The 27114-nt window shown below is 34.3% G+C and overlaps 1 protein-coding gene across 10 annotated transcripts in view; it reads right to left on the reverse strand.

Annotated features, from left to right (window-relative positions):
• Window positions 1-27114, reverse strand: part of LOC110460777 (diacylglycerol kinase beta-like) — a 143876-nt gene that overhangs the window by 60262 nt on the left and 56500 nt on the right. For 4 of the 10 annotated variants that reach the window (XM_021513900.1, XM_021513899.1, XM_021513903.1 and 1 more), the window contains 2 exons: window positions 9630-9698; window positions 7450-7582 (listed from right to left, as the gene is read on the reverse strand). In XM_021513900.1, coding sequence (XP_021369575.1) covers window positions 7450-7513 — 64 coding nt within the window. In that variant the 5' untranslated portion in view covers window positions 7514-7582; window positions 9630-9698. Of the gene's footprint in view, window positions 1-4418; window positions 4437-6553; window positions 6569-7449; window positions 7583-9629; window positions 9699-18557; window positions 18803-27114 lie in introns of those variants that run through there. The other 6 variants (XM_021513901.1, XM_021513898.1, XM_021513906.1 and 3 more) reach the window with 5 other exon arrangements.

Below are 27114 nucleotides of genomic sequence, written 5' to 3' on the forward strand. Positions count from 1 at the left end.
AAAAGTTTTGAATTGGAGCAAGCTCCGTGCGTCAGCATGCAGCAGGCGCCATAAAAGGAAGAGGAAGGGAGATCACTCCGTGGCTCTGTCATCGAGATAGAGGTTACGTCACGGTAGGGAGGTAGGGATATTTGAATCTTTTGTTTTTTGGCTACAAAGATGGGTGTAGGTATTGTATATGCATACTAAAATTATGGTAATTATTACTGAAATGAAAAGGGCTATACCATTTTTGTAGTAGATGGGGGTGTTAGTCAGGTGTACGAAAAAGAGACAGATTTAATCAAAGTCTAATGCCTGCATTTATTCATATATAACATAAACTGATAATTGAATGTTTGAAATTAAATATCCTCCAAGCAATCTAATACCATGTATCCTAGAATTCTACGACCTTCTGTATTGATTAGTGATAACTTTAAACTTCAGCGGAAGAAATCTGAAATCATTTCCTGAGAAATACAATCTGATACTAATTATATTGAATATGCATATAAATGAGCATCTTGCTTACAGACAGATTGTCCATGCACACATTCTGATTTCAGTTATGTGCAGTAATTCAAATATGACATTTCACCTGATAAATATGTAGTATAATCTATTATATCAAAGCAAATGAAAATCAAAATGAAATGTACTAGTCCATTTCTCTAGATTGTCTGCGAAAGCATTTAACAAAGGCCAGATTTGTCACTGCCAAATTTACGTTTGATATCAGCTAAATCTTAAATTGTTTAACATCAAGTAGTTCCCTGTTAAAAGTAACTTCAACTATTTTGTAGTTTTCAGAATATTTTATAGAATAAAACTTATACATAAAAGAGGGGGTAACTATATAAATGTATGACTGTAGGTATTTTCTAGACATTTTCAGACATTGCAACATGGTTTGAGTTTCTTCTCCATGAAAAGTTTGAAAGGCTGGCAATATTCAGGAAAACTTTATAAAACTTAAAGAAAAATAAACAAAGTAAAATAAAAAGTGATCGTATTTCTAATTGGATTTGAATCAGTAGCTGTAATACAACATAAGATGTATTTTAATATAAGATCAAAATCTCAATCTATCTTCACCATTTTGAATTTGAAGTACATGTATTCACCCCTGAAGACACATTTGAACTCTTCTAATTCAAAGGCTGGAATAGTTCATTATGAAATCTCAGGGGCGAATGAGTTAATATCAATAAGACGGGACATGATGTAACGTCTGTGCTATACGTCTGTTAAAAGCAATGATATTAGCAACATCCATCAGTCGTTAGTTCGTAGTATTACGTGGAATACATAATTGTGCAGTGAAAATTTAGTGTGTGATCAACATAAAATCAGTATAATATCAGTGTAAATTCAGTGTAAAACAGCATAAAATCAGTATAATATTGTGTAAAATCAGTGTGAAAACAGTGTAAATTGATTACAAAATCAGTATAAATTCAGCATATAATCAATATAACATCAGTGTAAATTTAGTGTAAAAGTGATGCAAGTTCAGTATAAAAACAATCTAATATTAGTGTGTAAGTTTAGTGTGAAATTGGTGTAAGTTCACTGCAAGGCATATAACCACAAGCAAATCTGCTCAAACTGATTGAGATTATAACTCTGCTCAAAATCTAAAGAAAAACAACAACAGAATTCTCATTGTAGTTAGAAATTCAGGCCTCCAGACCTGACGGCCTAACCTCTTCTTAGACATAACAAAGTGGATAGACATGAAAATGTTGAAATAAAGAAACAGAAAAGTGAGGAAGTCTATCTAACTTACTAATGTTCACACGCAAATATCATCTGGATGCTCAAAGATTTCGCTAATATATCAAGTCTAATATATCCTAATGTTCAGTAAGTCATTTCCCCAGAAACTCAAGTCTACAAAGAAAGTTTGGAACTCAGTTCTGTGTTCTTAAATACTGCAAAGTTTCCATTTTAGATTGAAATATCTGGGAAATGTGATCCAGTTTATTAATCAACTTTAGGTTGTGTTTCAATGAACACAGTATAAATATTCACTGCTTGTCCCAGATCTTTTGTAAACTGTCTAGATCTGATTTTCGGGAGTAAATACATAAAACATGTAACCCACCCTTCCCAGCAGTTATACCTAATTGTTTATGTCAAAGAAGAATGCTGTCAGCTTCGTTTCCTTCTGTAACTGTGTCGCCATTGATTGATGAGCATGTTTTTTTAAAAGACATTTCAACACGGACAGTTTTAAAACAAAATATTTGGTCCTGTATTTGTTTTATACAATATTTGTGAAATCTGTTACCTCAGAGATTACGGCCAGACACTAGATCTAAACTGGACAGTAAGTTGATATAGATGTCACACAAATACCTGGCCATGTGTTGGGAGTACCTTGCAATTACCCGATGAAGAAATCTAAAACTACAACCCTATAGTTACATTCTATGTGAGTCACACACAACTGTCATCATGTAGAGCTTTAAAAGGTTGGTTCCATCTAGCATAGTACAGGTTAGTAAATAGAATAGTTTTGAAAATTCTTGTTGTATTATTATTTGAATCAAACAAGAGAGAAACATGATAGAGAATGTTTTATCAAAATTAATTGTTAGCAACCTAAATATTTATGAGGCTTGATTAAAGCTAGCAACACTGAAGCATCTTAAATATTCATGAGAGTCAGTCAAATATTTTGAGGCATCTGAATATTCATGAAGGTCGGCAAGCAACACCGAGGCTTCTTGAATATTCATGAGGGTCAGCTTGTATCACTGGAACATGTTGAATATTCATGAGGGTCAACCAGCAACAATGAAATTAATATTCATGACAGTCAGCTAGCAGCAGCATCTTGAATATTAATGAGGGCCAGCTACCAGCATTGAGGCATCTTAAATATTCATAAGAGTGATGAGCTAAAAATACTGAGGCATCTTGAATATTTATGAGGAATTAATAAAATGTAAGCCTGACATTGGTTGTTTTAACATCTTGGCCCGTATTCATGAAACCATTCTCTGATGCTCAATCTCCATTGAGTCCAATTCTGTGCTCAAGCCTAATTTCTTGTTCTGGTGATAAATAAATTTAAACTTAATTTTTTGGTAAATGATTTGGAAGAATTTTGGAGAGACTTACAGCTGAATACCGTTTCAAATGTTACAAATAGCAATTGTAACGTTTCTCATGACTTATGCGAATTACAAGAAAATTGGGTTGAGCACAGAATCTATGGTTGAGCATGAGAATGGTTTCATGAATACGGGCCCAGCTATACTATTTAATCAAAACGTTAACATCTTGGAAACTATCTACTTTCAGACAAAACTTGTCAGTTTTGATCACCGCCCTTATAGCCATAGATGTTGCAGATTCAGAATATAGTTTTAAAATTATGTCTTGTAGCTGTCTAAATTAGAAGAAAGTGTGACTTGTAAGTGGGATGAGAGAGGCTTTTGGTTTTTACATAGTGTGGAGGAAGTAACGTGTCACGTACTGCTGCAAAGCTTAAAGATCAAGAAAAACTGCAACAAGAACGACTCGGAGTCCTGCTATACTTGTCTGCCTCGTTGTTCTGCTGTGAAGGCGTAGAAGGACACCATTTAACTCATCCACCCCTGAAGACACATTTGAACTCTTCCAATTCAAAGGTTGGAATAGCTCATTATGAAATTTCAGGGGTGAATGAGTTAAGCTAAATGAATTAAAATGACAATTTTTCTATCTCCAGTTTTTCCTATCGCTATTTTTGAAAGTAAGCTCGTTTTGTTATTCAAAGGTCAAATAATATTTAATCACTTTTGAAATCATATGAATATCTGGAATATTGATTATGTAAATTTATTAAAGGACATTTCTGATCAATAGTGGAAAGATTTTCAAAATTTATTCAACTGACTTGTTAATCACGTAAATAACTTCCTTTCATACATTGGATAAATGATATATACATCTGAAAACCTTTTAGAAAGATCATAATATTTTCTAAATTTTAATTAAAATCAATATAAGTTTTAGGTTATAGTAAGACAGATCTACCAGTAGTTATATATTACACTAACAGAAGTGAAGAAACGAGATCAGAATTTTACCTGTTAAATGTTATTGCCCATTATTTATCAAGTATTGATCAAAGTTTTGTACTTCAATTGTTACTTCAAATTTGAAAAAAAAAAAAAATAGTGGGAAAAAAACATAAAAATCACCTAACAACGTAAATAGCTATTAAATGATGCATGTGACCCTATGCATATTACAGGTCACAGGTAACTGCTATACAGATCATAGGTCAAATACAAGCTTTTTATCGTCAATCCCTAATTGCCATTTTGTCACAGCAGAACTAAGAGACCAAAAGGATACCAGTCACTCTGAATCAAAAGTGAATAAATCATTAATGTTACAAGTTGTGTGAGTCGGAGATTAAATAATGATATACCGCTTACCTCCATGACCCTCCTTACCTGTAGAAGATTTACAAATCAAATCATCTCTACAATTTTCAAAAACATGTTGCTTTCTGTTTCGTTTTTGGGTACAATGAATAGTAGACCTCTTAAGAGAAAACTTGTCCTTTGTATGTTAAAAACTCAAGACATCCAACTGGAAGATGCCAAAACAAAATTATAAAATAAATAATAATTATAAAATGTTATACTCACTTAATTAACCCTTTTCCCTCTGTAGACCATAATGGACTCATCCAGATCAATGCATAGTTTAGTTTACTTAAGTTACATAGGGGTGAAAGGGTTAAAAATTATAATCTATTTAAACAGAACCCTGTGTAATCTGAAAATTTCTATAAAACAGACAAAGATGCAGGTGTTCACGTATATATTTCTATGTAAATTGAATCTATATTATTAGAAAACCTGTCTAAACCAGACCTTCAACTTGGTCCAACTGTACACATTTCTATGTAAAGTGTAAAACAGCCCTTTGTATTAAGGTTCAATGTTAAATGAATTTGTGTGACCTGGAACCGTATATTAAAAAATGGGCTGTGTGTTAATGTGTAACACTTGTCTATTCGTAAAGAAATGGTCCAAGCCATCTTTCATATTACAAAATTTAAATCTATCTTTAAATATTTTAGATTGTAATTTAGAAAGACAGAAGTCAACATACAGATTGCCGTTCCTGATGACCTATGTCATAATTTTTTTTAAGAAGAGGTAATACATATTTTTAATGAATTTATTAATTTTAACTCATTCACCCCTGAAATTACATAATGAACTATTCCAATCTTTGAATTGGAAAAGTTAAAATGTGTCTTCAGTGGTGAATCAGTTAATTAATTTAGTAACAAAGTAAAAATAATTTTATGTCAAAACAAAATTATTGCCAACATTCTACCTTATTATCGTTGTTTTTTTTTTAAATCTTAAATTCTTTTGTTTCGATTACTATGAAACGGAAAAAGTTAATATAGAATGAATTTGATTTTGAGCAAAGTGCTGGCTTTAGTTATTGATATACATGGTGATGAATTATATATCATGCCGTGTAATAAACTGTATGGTTATTCATAACATTGTTATAATCATTGTGCTCTTTATATTTCTCTGGGTCAAGGTCACATTTGAATATCTGCATGACTGGTGAAATAACATCAATTCGAAGACAAAATTTAATCTAGAGATACCGATTTGTAAATATTGTAGATTTTCCCCAAGGGGGCAAATTAACCCAGATTTCACAAAAAAACAACAAAAAAAACAACAATGGTTCCACACAGACATCAAAGTATGTATTCTTTGCACTCTGAAAGCTAGCAAAAAAAGTATCATGAATAAATTTGAAATTGAGAAGGGTTGAAATTTCAAGTTAAAATTTCCCCCAAGAAAATCTACATTTGACCAAGAAAATTATATTTTCAGTTTTAGAATATGTCGCTTATAACTGAAATGTTGAAGGTTAAGAAAAAGTAGAGAGAAATGAGATGATGCATAAATTGACATATGAATCGATCTCTTCTCTGGAAATGTGGAAGCAAGCTCTGAAGATCGAAACACTAACTTTCCTGCATTAAGGACTTCAAACTGTGACCTTGACCCAATTTTATATTTGACCCAGTAACAATTTAGTGTAATATTTAGCCAATGATTTTACATGCCCTGCATCCAGTATAATTTGAGGGTGTTTCAAAATAAACCACTGGTAGTGACAAAGATTCTCTGTCAATTGTTAGGTAGAACATTGTCATCATTCTTATAATTTGAGGTGAATAAACAAAAGAAAACAAACTTAAGGTTTTTGTTATTTAAAGTGTTTCTTTTTTATATCAACTACTCAATCTTTTTTCTTTCATTTCTCCTTAAAAGTGTTCTTGCTATATATCAAATCAAAGAATTAGGCCTACATTTGTAACCAGTAAAAAATAAAGCTTTCATGTTGAATTATTTCACAACTATCTAGAATAATCGTGAACATTTTCTCATGTTATATCCTGATAAAGAAAAAATATCCTGGATTTCGTACTTAAGGGTCAATGGTTAAACAATATGCAAACATATATACGAATACAGACAACACTTAATACATATATCCTATATATACAGGCTAGTTTGTATACCTGTCCTTTTCTTAGCTAGATTTTAAAATCAGTCAAGGAATAAAAACAAAGAAAAAATATACAAAAAAACATGTAAAAGGTCAGACAAATAGGATGACAACATCAATGAGGTTTGGTTCACAATCAAACAGAGTTATCTGCCCCTACACCAGCATGCATATCTGACACCCACGGATATAGCATGCTAAAATTTCAGCTATCTACTTCTAATTTAGCATGCTTTTAATCGAGTAACAAGTTCCGCAATCAACAATGTACTCAACACAAAAGTCTTTATAAAGCATGTTTAAACGAGTTATCTGCCCTTGGCACAGGAAGCCTTAACTGCATGTACGTAATTTCATTTCAACATAATTCATAATTGACATAGATGGCATATTGTCAAGTGCTTGGGCAGCAGGCACAGCCTATGTAAACCTTCTCCATATACGTATTTAGAATGAACGACCCCAGAAAAAGACTTATCTACCTTTGAATAAGCATGCCTAAACTAGATGCTTCTCCTGAATAAGCAAGCGTGAAATAGTTATCTGCCCCGACAAAAAACTAATTATCTCCCCTGAATAAAAACTGCTTATACAGTTATTTAACAAGCACTCCATATAACAACATATATTTAAAACAGTTTTTCCCTTCATTTCTTGTATCAATAAATATAAAAATGCTCTATAATACAACAGTGTTTTTTTTACTTCAATGGATTTTTTAAATACAAGAAAATTTAAGACTTGATATGCATTCTATTTTCAACAAGAACCACCCAGACTGGTGTCGACTTATGGTGTCAGGTGTATTTCAAAAACTGATGAAATTGACCTTGACCTACTTCTTCACTTACAACACTCCCGAAACTGGTCAGTTTGAGAGCAAGACTTCCAAGGTTATTTAACACTTACACGAGGTGTATTCCTGAAGCTGGTGGAATTGAGCTGGACTTAGTTTTTGCCACTGGTACGCCATAGCGACATCTGTTGACAGCTTCTCATTATTTCAGGATCATGTCAAGGGGAGATTATCCATGTCCAGCAGCTGAAAACAGGAAAATATTACCATGGTAAAAAAACAAAAGCAAAACAGACTTTCTACAGAGAAAAAAAAATCAAAAGTTTTTTACCATTCCTATTTTTTTTTATTTCTCTTATTGTTTGTGAATTTGAGAAGAAGGAGATTAAATCTTATGGACAGTTTATAAATTATAATAGATTGTAAAATTGCTTTATCTCATGACTAATATGATATACAGTAACATGTAATAAAACCATCACATAAATTTTCATTATGAAAAACACGTCATTAAAGGCTTCAGCTAATTGCTGATTGGCTGGTTTCATGTGAATTGTATTCATACCCATGGGGACAACCTTCTTCTTTTATTACGAAGTGTAAAAATGCAAATTAGGGACACTCATGATATATATCCTCTATATAATAATCTTCAATAATATGATCTTGAAAAAATATACAATAATTCTGAAAATATATTTTTATAAAAATCAATATTAGGTATATTGGTTACGGATCTGCTCCTGGGGAAACAGAATTGCTGACGTGATCGTCTCAAATTTCGTTTCTTTATCAATTGAAGTGTTCGTACTTCAGCTCAGGGCATCGCCCACAAATACACTGGTGACGTCATGTCAGTTTTCACACCCAACAGAGAGCCTCGGGGTGATAGGATGTACAAGCAATAACTTCCCGCTATTTCAATATGAGATTCCAAAATCAAATAATTAGTAGCACAATTCGAAAGGTGAGTGGGGCACTTTGACTTTTAAGGGGTCGGTTATATTCGGTGCTGGACATAACAGGAATAGAAAGAGAGCAAACGTTCAGTGGAATTTGTCAATAAAAGCAACATGCATGATTATGTCAGGGTATCGCTGAGCTCCGCAACACGTGTATTAGGAGAAGGGCAACATTGATTAAATATACAAAAAATATTCAAAAAATTTGACAGAAAGTTCATCTTAAGGATCCCTCTTGAACTGTATGCAAAACACCAGAGAGTTCCACTAAGGTTTGTCTTATAAACAGTGATCTCCCCTTGATTTTATAATTTTATATATGACTGTATATAGTGTAATTTGGCCAGCACACTTCCATTAACCAGGTAGCGCAGTTTGTTAGGGACTGACTGAACAACAACCCGAGGTCCTGGGTTCAATCCTGGTCTGAAACCTTTTAATATGTTTACGTTCCATACATTTCCCTCTCATATTTTGTTTATTTCATCTTTTTTCATTTTTTCATAAAAGTCCCACAAGGTATAGTTTTCTTGGGAGAAATGGTTTATCAAGGCCATAATCATGCCGGAGAAAACAGCTTCCAATGTATAGCTAGCTTTTGGCAGTGCTATGGGGATCCTTAAGGCGTCACTGTCTACACAGAAGTATCTGAAGGATATTTCATGGTTTCTGGTTGAATAAAACAAATTTCTGTGGATACTGCTTAAAGGAATACCAGGACATGAGACAGTCATTTCTGAAATGTTCATATCTTAAACCTACACAAACCTGGTCATTTTTTTCTGCATTAACATCTTGGTAACAAAACAGTGGCCAGACCAGATCTTGAGGGACTATAAAGCACTCAGACTTTGTTAAGACTTATTTGACACCAATAAGTACTGAACTTGTTGGACTTATTTTACAACAATAAGTAATGACCTTGTTAGATTTATTTTACAACAGGAAGAACTGACCTTGTTAGATTTATTTTACAACAGGAAGAACTGACCTTGTTAGACTTAGGTGACAACAATAAATACTGACCTTGTTACTCATTCTACAGTAATAATTATTGATCTTGTTCGACTTATTTTAAAACAATAATCACTGACCTTGTTAGTCTTATTTTAAAACAATAATCACTGACCTTGGTAGGCTTATTTTACAGCAATAAGTACTGACCTTGTTAGACCTATTTTACAACAATAAGTACTGACCATGTTAGACCTATTTTACAACAATAAACACTGACGATGTTAGACTTATTTCAATGATAGGTACTGACCTTAGACTTATTTTACAACAATACTTACTGACCTTAGACTTATTTTACAACAATAAGTACTGACCTTATAAGAGGGCTGGTCCCTTGGGTTGAGGCACACACTTATCTATCGATTCATCTTTGACATCACAACCTGGGGACAAAAGATCAAACGTCAAAGTATGATCACCACAGCTAGTCATACCTGTAATCCTGGTATGGTCACACCAACATACAATCAAAAATGCATGTCAATATCAACACTTTGGAAAAGTGGTTACAAATTTGAGTTTTGGACATACAGGTGTGACATAATTATGTTATGACAAAAATACTATCCACCTGCATTTAACCCCTTCAATTTAAACACCAACGCGATTCTGAATAAGAATCCACCCATAATATATATGTAACCATGTTTCACGTGTGGTTAAAAGTGGGTGGCCTAACAAAGGTAAGCCATTTTTTTTTTTTACCAATATCAGGTTTACGTTCAACCTGCTTTATTTGTACAACACCTAAGCCTCACAATGGACATATATTTCTGTCTTTCAGACAGGGTCAAAAGGTGAACAAAATATTTTGGGTGTTGGCAACAGTGACAAAAAGATTTATGGTTTTAAAATCCAATTTCAATCATATGTCTTCCTTCAGTAAGTTGTTTTATTGATGAGTCATACATTTCCATATTATGTCATTATATCGTAATAATAATGTGTATTTTTCATGCAATTAAATATTTATGACAGGTTATCTTCAGAACAGATTTGAAAAGCATTTGGCAACTGAAAGTCTCAATGCTTACATTCACAATGATCCATTTTTTCCTATTATTTATATTTTTTTAAAGCAACAATACTTAAAGAAAAACAATATCCGATGTGCAATTTCTGGAATGGCCAACATCTATATTAACATTTATTTGTGCATAATTCCTGGAATTAACAGCCAAATTCTATACTGAAACAGTTTTTTTCTCAATAATAATGTCAACACTCGATCAGGCCATTCCATTCATAGCCGATATGAATGCCAGCTGTCTCTGGTAGGATTATAGCGGTAATGCTACACGTTGGTAAATATATGTAAATGATGGTTATGTTTTCGAATAATCATTCAATTCATTGGTCCAGCTGTATGATCACTGTCATTCTTATCTTTAACAATAAAACAGGACATGCATTATCAGCGAATTCCCCCCCCCCCCCCCCCAAAAAAAAATGACGTCAACCAGGATGTGGATTGCTATCTCACAAATCCAAACACAAGTTCACAGATGAGCAATAAATTCCAGAATTGAGGAAGGTTGACAACTGCAATATGAAAATGCTTTTGTAAAGGAAATCAATTGGACAATCATGTGTATAGCTTGTATGGAGGGACAGACCTAAAGCAAAACCTGTCTTAAAGGACCAACCTCACAAACTTGTCTTAAAGGGGACATCTAATACAGAATCTGACATAAGTCAAAAGGACATGTCTAAAGAGACCAACTGTACATAAAACCTTTCTAGAGAGGCCAACCTTACACAAAACTTTTCTAGAGAGGCCAACCTACACAAAACTTTTCTAGAGGGGCCAACCTTACACAAAACCTTTCTAGAGAGGCCAACCTTACACAAAACTTTTCTGGAGAAGCCAACATAACACTGCACCATTAATCTACAGGGACCAATCTTATACAGAACCTTTCTAAAGAAACCAACCTTACACAAAACCTTGCTAGAGAAGCCAACATTAAACACTGCACCATTCTAAAGAGACCAATCTTACACAAAACCTTTCTAGAAGAGGACAACCTTCCACAAAACCTGTCTAAAAAGATCAATCTTATACAAAACCTTTCTAAAGAAGCCAACCTTTCTAAAACAAGACGAAATTCACAGAACATGTCTGAATGCAGGTTTCACCTAATACAAAACCAGTTTAATTGGACCAACCAAACGAAACCTGTAAAAAGAGACAAAAGTTGACTCAACCCGTCGTAACCCTTTCACCACTGTAGACTATAATGGACTCATCCATATTAATGCATGGTAGAGTCTACTAAAGTTACATAGGGGTGAAAGGGTTATAAGGGAGCAACTTAGCAAGACTGTCTAAATTAGGACTGACCAAACAAATTTTTTTTAGTTAAAGCCTTCTCATATTGGTCAGGAAAGATACCAGACATTTGATTTAAGGAGGATGTTGAATATTTTAGTAAAATTCATAAGTAATTATTAAAAGTGGATAGTCAAACTCATCACAAGGAACAGTTTAATCAAGCCTGTCGCCACTACACAGAATGACCTTGACCTTGACAACACAGAAAGATATGTACTTCAACACAGAAATATATATACACAGGCGAACTAAAAAAAACTTACCAATTTTAAACGAAATTTATATTCACCATTATACAATACAATTGTGAGTATGTTTTTTTTATTGCATTACCTTTAGAAACCAATCACAAAAGATAACTTTGTCGCATTATTATGATGTGAAGATACACTTTAAAGCAGGTTTCCTTTGAATTAGACAAAGCGTGTTTACCACATAACATTGTAAAACAAAGGATACTTGAGTATAACATTTGTATGAGATACCTGAGGCTGTCGAAATATTTAGGATCGCTTATGATTAACCCTTTCACCCCTATGTAACTTAAGTAGGCTCTACCATGCATTGATATGGATGAGTCCATTATGGTCTACAGTGGTGAAAGGGTTAAGCGGTAAAGGTATGCATGAACTTAAATTACACATTTCATATTTACTTATTTTGAATCTATACATTTAAGGAAGTATGCGTGCTGCCTGAATATTCTACATATAAACGGTGTTAGAATTATCTCCCTTTATATTTTCCCGTTCACATTATCTGAATATTTGCTTTCTCATGTTACCTGCCCAACATGTCATCATCAAAGTCAGCATTAACACAAGTTAGACATTTTACACACACATTTCGTACTGAAACTGGAGGTGCATATAATTTGCTTGAGCACATTTCAGTATTATACTAGGGCCACCTCTAACACAAACAGTTAAATCAGAACACTGTAGGGAAATCAAACATGCACACTGTCCAATACTATGTGCAATATGGTATGTCACAAAAAATTTAACGATTCGATCACATAAATTCTCACAAAACCACACCAATCTGTCCTCAAATGACAGATCTGTGACAGCCATTTCCAATCCATGTTTACTTTAACAGCAAAAACCTTACAAATACAAAAAGTAACATTTGAGCACTTGATCGGGACTATGTGTGAAATATCACGTACACTTATTCTTCTATATAACTCCCTATAGAAAATATAGCCCTGTTGGCGGCTTCCTGTTGCTCTGAATAATAAAACTGGTAAATTGTCATTCAAGATTCTACTTCAGGGACTATAATCATTTAAGATAAAAGCTGGGCTGCTTCAGGGTAACCTTTCTTCACCAAAATCTTGTCGATCACATTTTACTTCCTCTTCTTTTTCATCAGAATTTGTGTATTTCTTGAACAAATTCATGAGAATTATTATTACTAATAATTTAGAATGTAAAAGGCATGTATAAATATATATGTTTTCCTTTTATTTCTAATTCACCTTCGTTAGCTGTCTTCCACCTGGAAATAAAGGGTTTGCATGATTTTTTTATGTCCCATTGCAATAGATGATATCGCGACCAGTGGAACTCTTCAAATAGGAGGGGATTAAACTGTACCCGCTGGGGCAACGGACAACATGGCAGCGCCAAAACATTCACATACGAATTTCCACGAACTTCCATGTAATGAGTTGGGAAATATTTTAAAGTCAAAAGGTATCACCTACTCCAAATAAGAAAATTGGGGAGCTAGTACACCTATGATAGCAAGCAGACCTGTTAAATTGGCCAGATATTGAAAAAGAGGACGAAGCTAAAGCGTCACAGCTGTGATGGATCGTCAGCGGCATACAGTCTGTATCGTGTGTTACCTTTATGTAAATGAAACGTCAGAAGGCTTGTTTTGGACAAACAATTTGATTAGAATGTCATCACTAAATGCATTTGATATGACCTCTATTATTGTGAGTTATTTTTGTTGGTTCAATACAGTGAAGGTGGGGCATATTGTTGACACATGGCAGATTGTTTTGCCCCCGTATCCTCGCATTCTCTCGCGAGACTTGTGCATTTTCCAGCAAGAACTCTTCGAAGGGGAGTAACTCGTGGATGGTCGCGATAACACCTATTGGGTCCCAAAAAAACCTGTGCTTTCCCAATTTAACGGAAAGTAGACTTTCCCGAATTTCTTACGACTAAAATTTCCTTTATTTCAGACGAGACAAAAACTGAACAAAACATACGTTAATTTAAAATGTTGTCGGTTGTTCTTATTGTGTATTGTTCAATTTACTCAAGTTTCCCGGTTATACAGCGATAAATTATCCCATCTACAGTGTAAATTTCTGTGTATATTTTCCCGGTTAAGACAAACCACTGTAGAGCCCAAATGGAGTATAAAAAAAAATCCTTCCCCAACAACTACATACAATATATATACGGCTACACTTATAAACATATATAGCTATATACAACCTGACTTGAAACTTAAAACAACAATAAATTTGTTCTGGTGATGTATATTGGTACACGTATGTGATTCTGTATTGAAGATAATATTTTACACTGACCAAACAAACCCAGACAAAATGTTGTTTAATCTTTATGAGGATTAACCCTTTCACCCCTATGCAACTTTAGTAGACTCTACCATTCATTGATCTGGATGAATCCATTATGGTCTACAGTGGTGAAAGGGTTAACACCAATAGGATCGCACGGTGATTCCCTTGTCAATCACGTTAAGCTTCAACCCCTATAGACAGTGTTATTCTGCAGACAATCATAATAGATAATCAAGTTTTGATATGGTCTGATCAATATTTTGATACACATTAGTTTGGTCCAATGCTTTTTTACAAGCTCCAACAGATATGTGTACTTTTGTACTTTACACTTGTAATGCTGATACAGTGTATTTATAACGTAAGTTTTTTTATTATTATTACAACAAATTTAATTTTGAACGTTACACGAAGGAACAATTCAAGTTTATATCAAACTTAACTGCAGACCACAGAAGTTTTCGTGGCAGAGAAACACTATTTCAAAATATTTATACATCCAAAAGTACTTACAACTTAACAAAATGTTGATGTAAAATGGCCTAGTTCAAGCTGATCATTGCAATGACTTTCAGCAAAAGGCAGGGTTTCAGGTTTAGTCAATCTTGCAACTTTCAAGAGGTGAAACTTGGGTAAAATATTGGTGGTCGGTCTCACTCCAAAGTAGAAAGACTTGAAAAAGTATGATTAAACCGAATGACATTTGAGTAGAGCAATTTTGTAAAAAGCTTTTAAAATAACAGAAATATTTCTGCGTAAAACATTTCCGCATTATCACTGTGCTCAGCCTCGAGTCGGTGACAAAATGTAATTTTTATAACATGTGCTCAATATTATTAAGAAAAGAGTTCTACTCAGGGTAAATAATATGCTATTAGAGTTATGTCCCTTTAACAACAACTGACTGATTGGTTCAAGCCACATTAACTCCGGAGAAAATCATACGATAGTTTTTTTTATCTTGCTTTGTGATCAAGCTTATCATCTATATCAATGATTCCCGCACACAAAGGACACAAGCATGAATCAACATACTATCTATACATTTTTATTAATGTATGCACGGGACTAAGTCCCACAATGCAACTGGAACATTGTGATAACGTCTCAACCACCAGAGCACAACATTACATACATTATCAATTTATGAATATGCATCAAAGCAAAAGATAATAAAAATCTTTCACAAAAGGGTGGCTTTGTTTGTATAGATATATAATAGATACACCTCTTCTGGTTAAAACAGGAATGGATATAGTGTTGTAGGCCTTTACAGTCGAACCTACTTATTTGACCATCTCCATTACTCATGCATTCACCCCCGAAATTTCAAAATGAACTATTCCACCCTTTGAATTGGAAGAGTTCAAATGTTTCTTCAGGGGTGAATGATAAGAGATCTGTGCTAAAAGACCACTTTTTGGACTTCGTAAAGATATATGGTCTGTTAATACAGATAGGACTAGTTACAAAACACTCCTCAATGTTAACACAAAGGTGTGACATCATTATCATCCATCAGTCGGAAAAAGTTTCTAGGTGTGTCCCTTAAATAAAAAATAAAAATCAGTGAATTCTACGGAAATGATCAAGGGACACACTTGATTATTATATATACATGTAAGTGTATTCTTGGAAGAAATTACTCACTATTATATATGAGTGAATTCAGGAGGGTTAATAGCTTCCTGTGACGTAATTATCTTTTGTAACAAACCATTGACTTATCTGTCCTAGCCAACATTTAAACAATGCATGTGTAACGTAAACGACACTGGAACTGTGATATACTATATATCCAATATAAGATACTATTCCATTGCATGCAAAACACTATGAGAAGTCTACTGTAAGTTTGGTGTGTACATCAGTAGCCTCCCTTTGAATTTTGGATGTGCAAGAAGTGCAACTGCACCAGGTATTTTCATTTGACCAGGTAGCTCATTTGGTTAAAAGTGGCAGTATAATAACTTGAGGTCTTTTGTTTGAATCTTGGTGAAGCCCCATTGTAATTTTACTTGATTTACTTACTTTGTGTTAGAACCCAATAGGAGATTTTTCTAAAGTTAAATCTGTAACAGAAAAGAGAATAGTGTGCTTCCACCTTGGATCCGCTTTTAGATGTGTTTGCCCTCAAAGACCACAACCCACTGGTTCTAACTCCCTGTCACCATAGGGAGGGCCACGGACACCATTTGTAACAGGAATGAGAGTTGTGTAATTCCACCAGGGATTGAACACACAATCCCAGACTTCCTAGTTGGGCGCTCTACCACTTAAGCTAAAGGGAAATTCTCTCTAGTTTAAAGCTCAGAAGGAAACCGTAATGCTATGTACATTTAAATCTGCCACAAATCAAAATCTCTTAACATTTTCAACAGTTGAAATATAGAATCCATTATACTGATTGATACCTCAGGACAATACTCCATCCCAACTATACAATCGTTCTTCCTGGTTTGTCCAATAGAGATATCACCTTGGTGAACTGTCTCGGTCATTTGGTACAGATTTGAAGATACAGGGAATTCCCCTATAGCTCTATCAGCAAGCTTGATCTGACCTTGTAATCTAAATAGTACCTACTGATATATGTCATAGCTCTTTACAAGCTCGTGGGACATTCTGAAAAAGTGACCTCAGTTTTATTGGCACCCACTAGTAAATATAGACTTTATTTATTTTACAAAAATTAAGATATATGTTTCCACAACTTATATTAATCAGTCTTGTAGGCCCCGATGTTAGCATGCGGGGGATCTTAATGTGGGAGGAAACTGGAGTACCCGGAGAAAACCCACATGGTTGGGCAGTTGACCCCATACACGCCTTGATGAAAGGCAAATGCGCTATATATGCACTGCACCAACCGACCACCACAAGTAGGGGCCAGAGTGTATGATAATCGCCTTAACCTTGATCTCAAACATTTGTTGTACTAAAAAAGACTCCCAGACATGATTTTTTCAAGGAAGGGGAGTACACCAAAGTGGTAAACCTCCAGTTATGTTTTTTTTGTTTCTTTTGGTCACTTGGTAAAGCACTGGATCATTAAACTGTGGAACTGGGTTAGACTCATAGCAGAGGCACTTGGAAAAATAACTCGGTAACATGTATGTCACTAGGATAAGAAAATGTAGCTTAAAGAATGAAAGTTCAGCTGGAGTCCCTGGTTCTCCTATATCATTTTGTGGAATGGATTCATATTTAAGTAATATTCAACAAAAGATACTCACAGTCACTAATTATATCTATTCTACCATGTCAAAACAGTTTAGATTTGTACAAATAAGCATACCTTATACAGGTGACAGATATCAGATACACTAAATCGAAAGTTGTTTGTTAGGATGAAGAGCTGGGGCAACATTCATATATTAACAATAGGGAGATATAGCCAGTTAGAATTGTTTCAGTGATGTCCACAATTCTTTTGTTTACCTGCACATTTACGGTATAGATATTTTTTGGGAATGTCGTAAGAACATCATTTCTTTCAAAATATGCTAATTTTTAAACTGTTTAAAAAATTATGAACCAAAGTCATGGTCCTTTATTGCAGTGGAAATGGCAATGTCTATTTTATATTTATATCTCGTAGAAGTAAATAGAACTGAAAGGAATATTTTCCCAAAGATGGCTTGCTTGCTGCATAATTAACCGGTATATCTTGGAGACAAAATACCAGTAATCAAGAATTAGTTTACATCATAATCAACTGTCACAAGTATAATAACCTATTTCTACCCCAACACATATATATATATGTATAGAAAGAAAATCATAATTTCAGTCACAGAATGAAGAATCACTCGGTGAAAAGTGATGTTTAACTGATATATTTTGCTGTCACTATATAATTTACATTAAGCAGCATAGAAAACAGTCTCTAGGGAGTTATACCCACAAGTGGGTAACTTGATTCCCTACCCACACCTTGAGGAGGTGGCCCACATGTCTGGTCAGGCGGGGCAGGAAACCAGACAGTCGTTATAAGTTAAACCTATTTTGAAACGGAACTTGATGACTTCAAGTATGTAAACACAGACAAGGCCCAATCTACAGCCAAATTATTTATTAGTTAATTATCACTGTAATACATAAACATGTTTTTCTCCCCTAATTGTCACAGGTTATTCAAAATAACAACATGGACTATATAACTATATATATGCACACTTAGAAATGTTACTGACTTATAACCTCATAATACATGACTTCTGTACTTCGTGAACTCCACACACGAAATACATGAACTGTAATTACAAACATTTATGGAAATTGATAGATACATATGTTCTTGTACTTAATTCAGCTGACCGTGACATGATTAAACAGCAAAAATCAACAAGTACAAACCTTTAGAACCGAGCTACATATACATCCAATAGATATAACGTGTGCTCCGATGTTGATATTTTGGCTGTGGTCCGCGTGTGTGTATATATACATGTGTACAGTGCTAACACACACTGTGGTACAGTATATATGATTTTAAAGCCCTCGTGTTGTGAATATAGACAGTATTGACAATACCGGTTGATGGCCTCCACCCACACACCACAAAACACTTCCTAATACACCTTCACACCTGCACTGCTAAGCTATACAGAAAAGGCAGGTTTCTTATCCTATTCTAAATGGTTGGACACAGGTTGGATCACGGTTATTCATTTGTACGGAGTCATAGACCTTAAGGGTATATTTACCTTACTCATCGTACCTGTGAAATGCATCAGTGATTTCTCCCTTAAGGATACAGACTAATCTTACATATAGCACCTGTGATAAACGTGTTTGAGTTATCTTCCTTAGTGACATATCATATTGTACCTGTTATATGTGTAAGCGTTATCTCCCTTAAGGATACATGTTACCTTACATATATTGTGCCTGATATTTGTGTAAGCGTTATCTCCCTTAAGGATACATGTTACCTTACATATATTGTCCCTGTTATTTGTGTAAGCGTTATCTCCCTTAAGGGTATATGTTACCTTACATATATTGTACCTGTTATTTGAGTAAGCGTTATCTCCCTTAAGGATATATGTTACCTTACATATATTGTACCCGTTATTTGTGTAAGCGTTATCTCCCTTAAGGATACATGTTACCTTACATATTGTACCTGTTATTTGTGCAAGCGTTATCTCCCTTAAGGATGCATGTTACCTTACATATATTGTACCTGTTATTTGAGTAAGCGTTATCTCCCTTAAGGATATATGTTACCTTACATATATTGTACCCGTTATTTGTGTAAGCGTTATCTCCCTTAAGGATACATGTTACCTTACATATTGTACCTGTTATTTGTGTAAGCGTTATCTACCTTAAGGATATATGTTACCTTACATATATTGTACCTGTTATTTGTGTAAGAGATATCTTCCTTAAGGTTACATGTTAGATTACATATTGTACCTGTTATTTGTGGAAGAGTTAGCTCCCTTAGTGATATGAATTTTACTCATCATATATACCTGTAATATGTATCAGAGATTTCTCCTTTATATAGTATCTTTCACATTAAATCTGATTTTTTGGAGTTATCTTCCTTAAGGATTGTTTGTATTTGTTTGAGTAACCTTACACACTATGAATACATGTGATTTGTATCGGAGATTTATCATTGCCTTTTTTCAATTAATATAACCTATTAACCCTTAGGCTGCTATATTGATTTCTATGTAAACGGACACCACTGCTGAATTAATTATTGAAATTTAAATTAATTTACTTGATTTTTCAAATGTGCATAACTTGGAAAATATTTGTTACATGTGAAAAAAAGTTATATAAAAATTGTTCGTTGTTGTCTCTAGTTTATATTAAGGTTTTCAATTCTAAAGTTGCTTCAGTATTTACCTGTACAGGTGGTAATAAAGGTAAGAAAATGTGAAACTTTTAATTAATCGGATTTAAGCAAGAGGAAGATCATTTTAAAACTATTTTCGTCCGCAAATGTGATTGGCAAATGATAACAGAGATTATAAACTTCATTTTTGACATAAGACGCTGTATATTTACACGGAGATTCTCAGGTAAAAAGGTCAGGTATTTCGTCAAGAATTGCATGTGATTTGCTACAGGTTTCAGGTCGCCATTCAATAAATTTACTGTCACAGTCGGCATATAAATATATCTTAGCTACGGTCTAGTTTATGATTAAATCACCGATAAAAAGTTTGAAGAAATAAATCGGCTCAAAACGTATCAATGTCAATGTTCAATTCGGCCTCACCTGCAGACGACATGTGCGCCTAAGTCCGCCGATATATTCCCTGTTTGCGTAGAGCACAAAGCCGTTTACTGGAAAGTTACATATTATGTAACACCGAAGTATTTCCACATCAACCATGCAAAACCCTTTAAAACCTTTATTATCATCGTAGGTGACGATGGAGAATAAATGTTCACCATCATATTCATCGCTTCAATCTACACGTCCGCCATTTTTATGATTTTTTTTCGATTTGAAATTCTCTCGCACACCTTTGGTTATTACTAGGGTACACTGCCGTAAATATCGAAAGTAATGGCAAAACAACCAATCAGAAGCCGTCTACTATACGCGTTCGGGTTTGGTATAGCAACAACCTGACTTCACACTTCCTGGCTACCGATCAAAGCCTACAGACCGAGAAACGACTATAGTCGTGCGTAGCACTGACGGCCCGACTTTTAAAAACGACTATTGTTGTGCGTAGCAGCCTAAGGGTTAAATTGAAAACTCACAATAATAATCACTGCATGTTCTCCTTAAACCTGTCAAAATTACCATGTCTCTATTCATACCAGTTGTTTTATTAAATTGAAACTCTTTTGGTAAGAAGATAAAAAGAAATGTAGGATATACCCTTAAATGATCTCATTTTATTTTTCTGGCTAACTTTGGCAAACATTTAGACTTAATCATCATTTACAGGTCTGCCACTTGGTTTTAAAAATGAAAATATTACATTTTTATTTATGTAAGGGAAGAGACCGGTTATTTTATATGAATGAAAACAGCCATATATAGTGGGTTAATGTATTACCCTGTAAAGACCTGTACAGGTAGATGAACACATTACCAGACGAGTAATTACAGAGGTATGGAAAAACATTAAATGGGTATAAACCACAAGATAATGATACAGATATAGATACCCCTTGTTGATTGCCCGGGGGCACAGCAATACAATGCCAAGCTTATCACAAGTTACAAACAGTATCAATGATATTAAGGGGTTCAAGTACCCACTCTATTGCTGGTAGACTCCTGGTCACTCCTATTACATCATAGGATGTCTGAACAGCTTAAGAGATAAACCCCATGTAAACACCGGAGGTCGTGACCTACTAAAAATTTAAGTACACTTTGCTCCCCAAGTATTACATATCCTTCAATTTTCTTCCCGTTGTCAACATTTAAGTCAAGTCCACAGGAGGGATCCTGATACATTATATATCCTTATATAAATTAAGCTACAAAAGTCCTATGGGTATTTTCTCGTTATCAGCTGCAATATGGCTGTATATTTAGCCTTCTGATTACTGTATTGTTCAGTAATAATAAGCCCGCCTGCACCTTGAAAAGATTTAAAGTTCGTGGCGGTATCCTGGAAAAAAATCTGCATATAAGGGTAAATTTAGGAATATAGCTGCCTTAGTGAGGTAATATAAGCAGATAAATGGATATTTAAATTGTCTTGGTAATTCATTGAATTATATATTCTATTCATTAAATGTAAAAGATTACCCAGCTGTAGCAAAATAGGTGGCAGCATAAAAGCAGATAAATCAAGTGCCAATAGTAGCTCTTAATGTACATTTAATTTAATATAAAATTAGCATACACTGCAGATTTAAAACTGAAAATGTGAACAGCATATGGCAACAAAGATGGTCAGATCTAGAGGACATCACTTACAAACTTTATACTGTGTAATTTTCGATACCTACACACTGTCATGGTCAGAGAAATATCCTGGCAGAAGAAACGATCTTATCATGTCTTCTATAATGGGTCATATAAATTATACCACCCAAGCTTGTTTACTCGCTTAATTAAGCATGAAGGAAAGACAAAATATATACTATTAACAACTTTGACTATATTCACTGTTGAACACTTTATGATCTGCAGTATTGATCTGAAACAGGTTCATGACAATTGGTTTATCATCACTCTCTTTAACCGTTTCACCACTGTAGACCATAATGGACTCACCCAGATGGATGTATGGTAGAGTCTACTAACGTTAACTAGGGGTGAAAGGGTTAAATCAATCCCATACTATGGATCCTTCAATACATATGAGGAAGGAACCTGTTTGGTTTGTTAGTGTTTTATATCCTATTTACATCTATGGTCATTTAAGGATGATCGAGCCAGGTTTTAGTGATGGAGGAAAACTGGAGAACCAGGAGAAAAACCGCCGACCTGTGGCCATGCAGTACCTGGCGAGTGCCCCATCTAAGGTTTTAACCATTCACCCAGTGGTAGAGGGCCAGTTATGTAGATGGTTATAGACGCCTTAATTATAACCACTCGGCCACCACAGCTGTTGTTGGAATATAATATTTTAATTAATTCAGATATCTATATTTTTTCTTACATATTGTGGATTTCAAATTTTCTTTACCCTCACATTTACTTGTTGTTATTTTATTTTCATGTAAATATCTGTTTAATTACTTCTGCATCGCTCTAATTCACCTTTTTGTCACGTGGAGAACTTAGGCCCTCAAGAAAGAAACAAACTGACTATATAATGGACAAAGTAATCCCCATGCGTTATAAATTAAACCAATGAATAACTAGTTTTATCACATTTTTTTACCTTTAAGTAGGGACATGGACAATCAGTATTAGATTACTGCAAGACGTTATGAAAACTTAACCTGTCGGGCTTATTAAAGCTATATTTCTATATATCAATATAGCGTTGATTGAAAGCAACATGCAGTAAAGCTTCATTTGTAACAGAAATGATTAACTGTTTTATGAAAAATAATTCATGCGTTCTGTACACCACTTATTAGCTGTGATCTGCACCTCAAACAGCATCTTTTTAAAGCTTAGAATCGATCCAGACTTTCCAAAGTAAAACCAATGAAAACAAATGCTAAAGAAATAAACAAGTTGCACAGGTGACTAATTTAACAGCACGCATGAGTTGCAAGGACTATATGTGTAGGTGCGAGTGGGAGGACTGCCGCCCTGTCTTTCAGGATTTTTAAGTACAAAGCCATTATTGTACGATTAAATATATTGACATAATTATGATGGTTATGTAGAATTGTAGTTATAAATGCTAGACATAGGACAACAGTAATGCATAACTGAAGATAAATGTTACGGACATTTATATGACGGTAATGTAGAGTTTAAGTCAACCCTTTCATCACTGTAGACCACAATGGACTCATCCAGATCAATGCATGGTAGAGTCTATCAAAGTTATGTAGAGGTGAAAGGGTTAAGGATTCCCGCACCACTGCACAAAACTGTGTCTATATGCTTTAGAAAGTATTCGTTCCGGTATATCTGTAGCTTTGATCAATCATTTCTGAAAAGAAAACCATAAACCGTGCTGGAACTTTATGAAACAATAATAAAGATCGATGAAATAAACAAAACTTATTCAACGACAGTGTTATGAAAGTAAAACATTCAGCGGAGCTAGACCGGATTCAAACCCTAGACTTCAGATTGTTTAACTATCGCTCTAACTGATTGAGCACCTGGCCAAAGATTCATCCAAAACAAAATTAATGGGAGGTAATATACTGTATATATACGCAACAACACTGTGTAGTGCAGGGACAAGGATCCTGAAATATATCACTCTGGCCAGTAATATTGTGTACCTAAGGAAATAAAAGTTTTTGTCGAAAGTTAATTTGGAAAAAGCATATTTAAAACCTACATCATGCAAGTTAAAAAGAAATGCTTACGCTTTCCAAACGTAAATTTAATAATGTGACTCTTTTGATAATATAATATAGTTCTAAAACACAAGAGCATGTTATCTACCCTGTGTTTTCTGTAACATTACATTTTCCTATAATCTTGTGCATACCAGAGATTCGAAATTTCAAGTGATTGTTTCAAGCTTCATACATTTTACTTCATAATATTATGGCTTGAATAACCTAAGGCCGAATTAGAGGTGATTAAATCAACTAGCCCCTCCTCTCTATAACAAGCCATTTGGATTGATATGGTTCACCCGTGTGCCCGGCTTTGACCATCAATGCACGTATCAGAGAAACTAAGTTAAACGCAAAATTTTAATGTTGATGGAGATGCTGACAAAGTCAATGGACTATGACAGGTAGGCTGCATCCAGCTTTTGATGCATTGGTTGAGATGTACTAACCTAATTTAGATGCATCTATGGTCCAAGTTTGGTTGATCTAGCATTTATATACTTTCAGTGAAACTAAGTTAAATGCAAAAACTTAATGTTGACGCCGCCGTCCCCGCCGGAAAAGCAACACCTTGGTTTCACTTTCTACTACTTGGTCGTGGCGAGACAAAAATTCAAAGAATTGAACTTGATACCAGAATCAGACTTGAGCAAGACTACTGCTTGAAATTTACATTCAAATATTGATGCAGAAGATTAAAGGACATTCAAGATTACTTGATGAACAACGGCAATATCTTGATGAACAACGGCAATATCTTGATGAACAACGGCAATATATTGATGAACGGCAATATCTTGATGAACAACGGCAATATCTTGATGAACAACGGCAATATCTTGATGAACAACGGCAATGTATAATTGTAGTGAAATGTAAGTTGCATTTAACGATTACATATACCTGCTATTTACTTGGCAAATTGAACAATTACATGACATTTACAAAATTTATTTTCTTTTAGTGTCCAATGTTAACATTGATTTAACGGAAGATATTTCCATACCACAAAGACAATCAATATTCTATAATAGCTTAAAAGTGGATGACCAAAGGATTTGATCCTTACAAATTGAAGATTTCTTTAAATAGAACAATCTGTTTATTGAAATCGTTTAAACTTCCACTTAAAGCGAGACAATGATTAATACATATAACATACAAATTCTCTCCAGGGACTGAGGTAATTTTCCCCAAGTCATTAAGCCATATTAAGGCAGGAATCAGAAGTGCCCATGTAATTAATTGGTTTAGTGTGTGTATATTGAAAATTTCCCTTGATGCATCTCAGAATGTATATCTCTATCTATTGAATACATTTCAGTTTGGTCACTTGTCACTGATCACAGAGTGACCACACGAAGATTGATGACCGTTCTGACAGGTGTCAGTAACCATCAATATTAACAGCTGAAGGTCACTTTACTTACAGCCAGATTTCATGTTGCTTTGTCAGCTTAACACGATTAAACATATGTTTTACAAGCAGAATATTTTACAATATTTATGAGATTAAATCATCTTAATTTTAAATCCTAACTTTCGGGTTAATATACCACAAAGAAAACAAACCATGAAGACATTTTAAAATAAAAAAATGTACACAATCAAGGTTTTTTAGACTTATATTTTGCTAAAAAAAGCTTTGTATAGCCAGGTCTTCCTTTTCAAATATATCTTGATACAGGGGGCTTCCTTTAAGCTTTCAGCATGTGAACAAGTTACTGATAAATATACATTATATACAATATTATTCAACATATTATATATGAAATACCCTTAACCTTTACCCCACCATACCTGTACTACTTACTATCTTACTTGGAGAAAAAATACATTTATCAAACTATTCAAGTCTAATTCATATTTAACATGAAAGAGAAAATGTACGGCCAGACTGGGATTTGAACCCAAACCTACGAACTCCAGTCGGACACTCTACCAATTGAGCTAACTGGTCGCCAACGATCAACCCAGTCCAGTTCTGTTACATTCCTCTCTCCTTTTTCTCAAGTCTCCACCCCAAAGGCAACATTATATAGAAGAGAAATGCTCGACCTGATCGGGATTCAAACCCAGGACCCTCAGAGCTCTATCTAGACAGATGCTCTTCCAATTGAGCTCCCTGCATGACTGACGGAGACTGACCCTGTCCAGTTCCGCTACACACATATAACCTCATTAGAGAAAGGCTAGATCCTTGAGAATGAACCAGTTAGTCATGGTCTTCCCCTGTAAGTTTAAACAGCCACAGATCTAGAGAAATAACCACTCGCATTATGTTAATAAAGGCAGCTAGGTCAGATTCCTTCATGACGATTTCAGTTTCACATTAACTATCAACTGTATGTCATGACGATTTCATTTTCACAATAAGTATCAACTGATGTCATGACGATTTCAGTTTCACATTTATATCAACTCATGTCATGACGATTTCAGTTTCACATTAATATCAACTGATGTCATGACGATTTCAGTTTCACATTAAATATCAACTCATGTCATGACGATTGAATCTTCCATTAAAACAAAATGTTTGAAAAATCAAAACATAAATACACACACATTATATTCTTGAAGTAAATGTTAAAATGAAATATATTTTTCTAACAGCATCAACCAAGTAATGTTTTACACCTTGACCTTTGACTCTCATGCAATCATAGCAGCTTAGATTTTTCTTCTTTACAAATATTTAAATTGTCTTTTGACATTCTACTCATTCTTGGAAAGTGGTTTTCAACAAAAACAATAGAATGACCTTTTGACCTTTCACCTTCCATCTTAAACATTTAAAATTTAACCTCTGATGGTAGAAGAACAGAGAGGTACAGAAAATCTACTTCTTTCTCTGGTCACATGCATGGTAACCAATAACCATACAGCAATATGAACCAGTGACACACATATTTCTCTGTTGTAAGCTTCACTAGTTACCAGGTCATTTTTTTGCTAACAAGAATGTTTTTTGGGAGTGGGGTGGGGGGGG

This window comes from Mizuhopecten yessoensis, unplaced genomic scaffold (assembly GCF_002113885.1).
Source record: "Mizuhopecten yessoensis strain PY_sf001 unplaced genomic scaffold, ASM211388v2 scaffold10479, whole genome shotgun sequence".
Classification (NCBI taxonomy): Eukaryota; Metazoa; Mollusca; class Bivalvia; order Pectinida; family Pectinidae; genus Mizuhopecten; species Mizuhopecten yessoensis.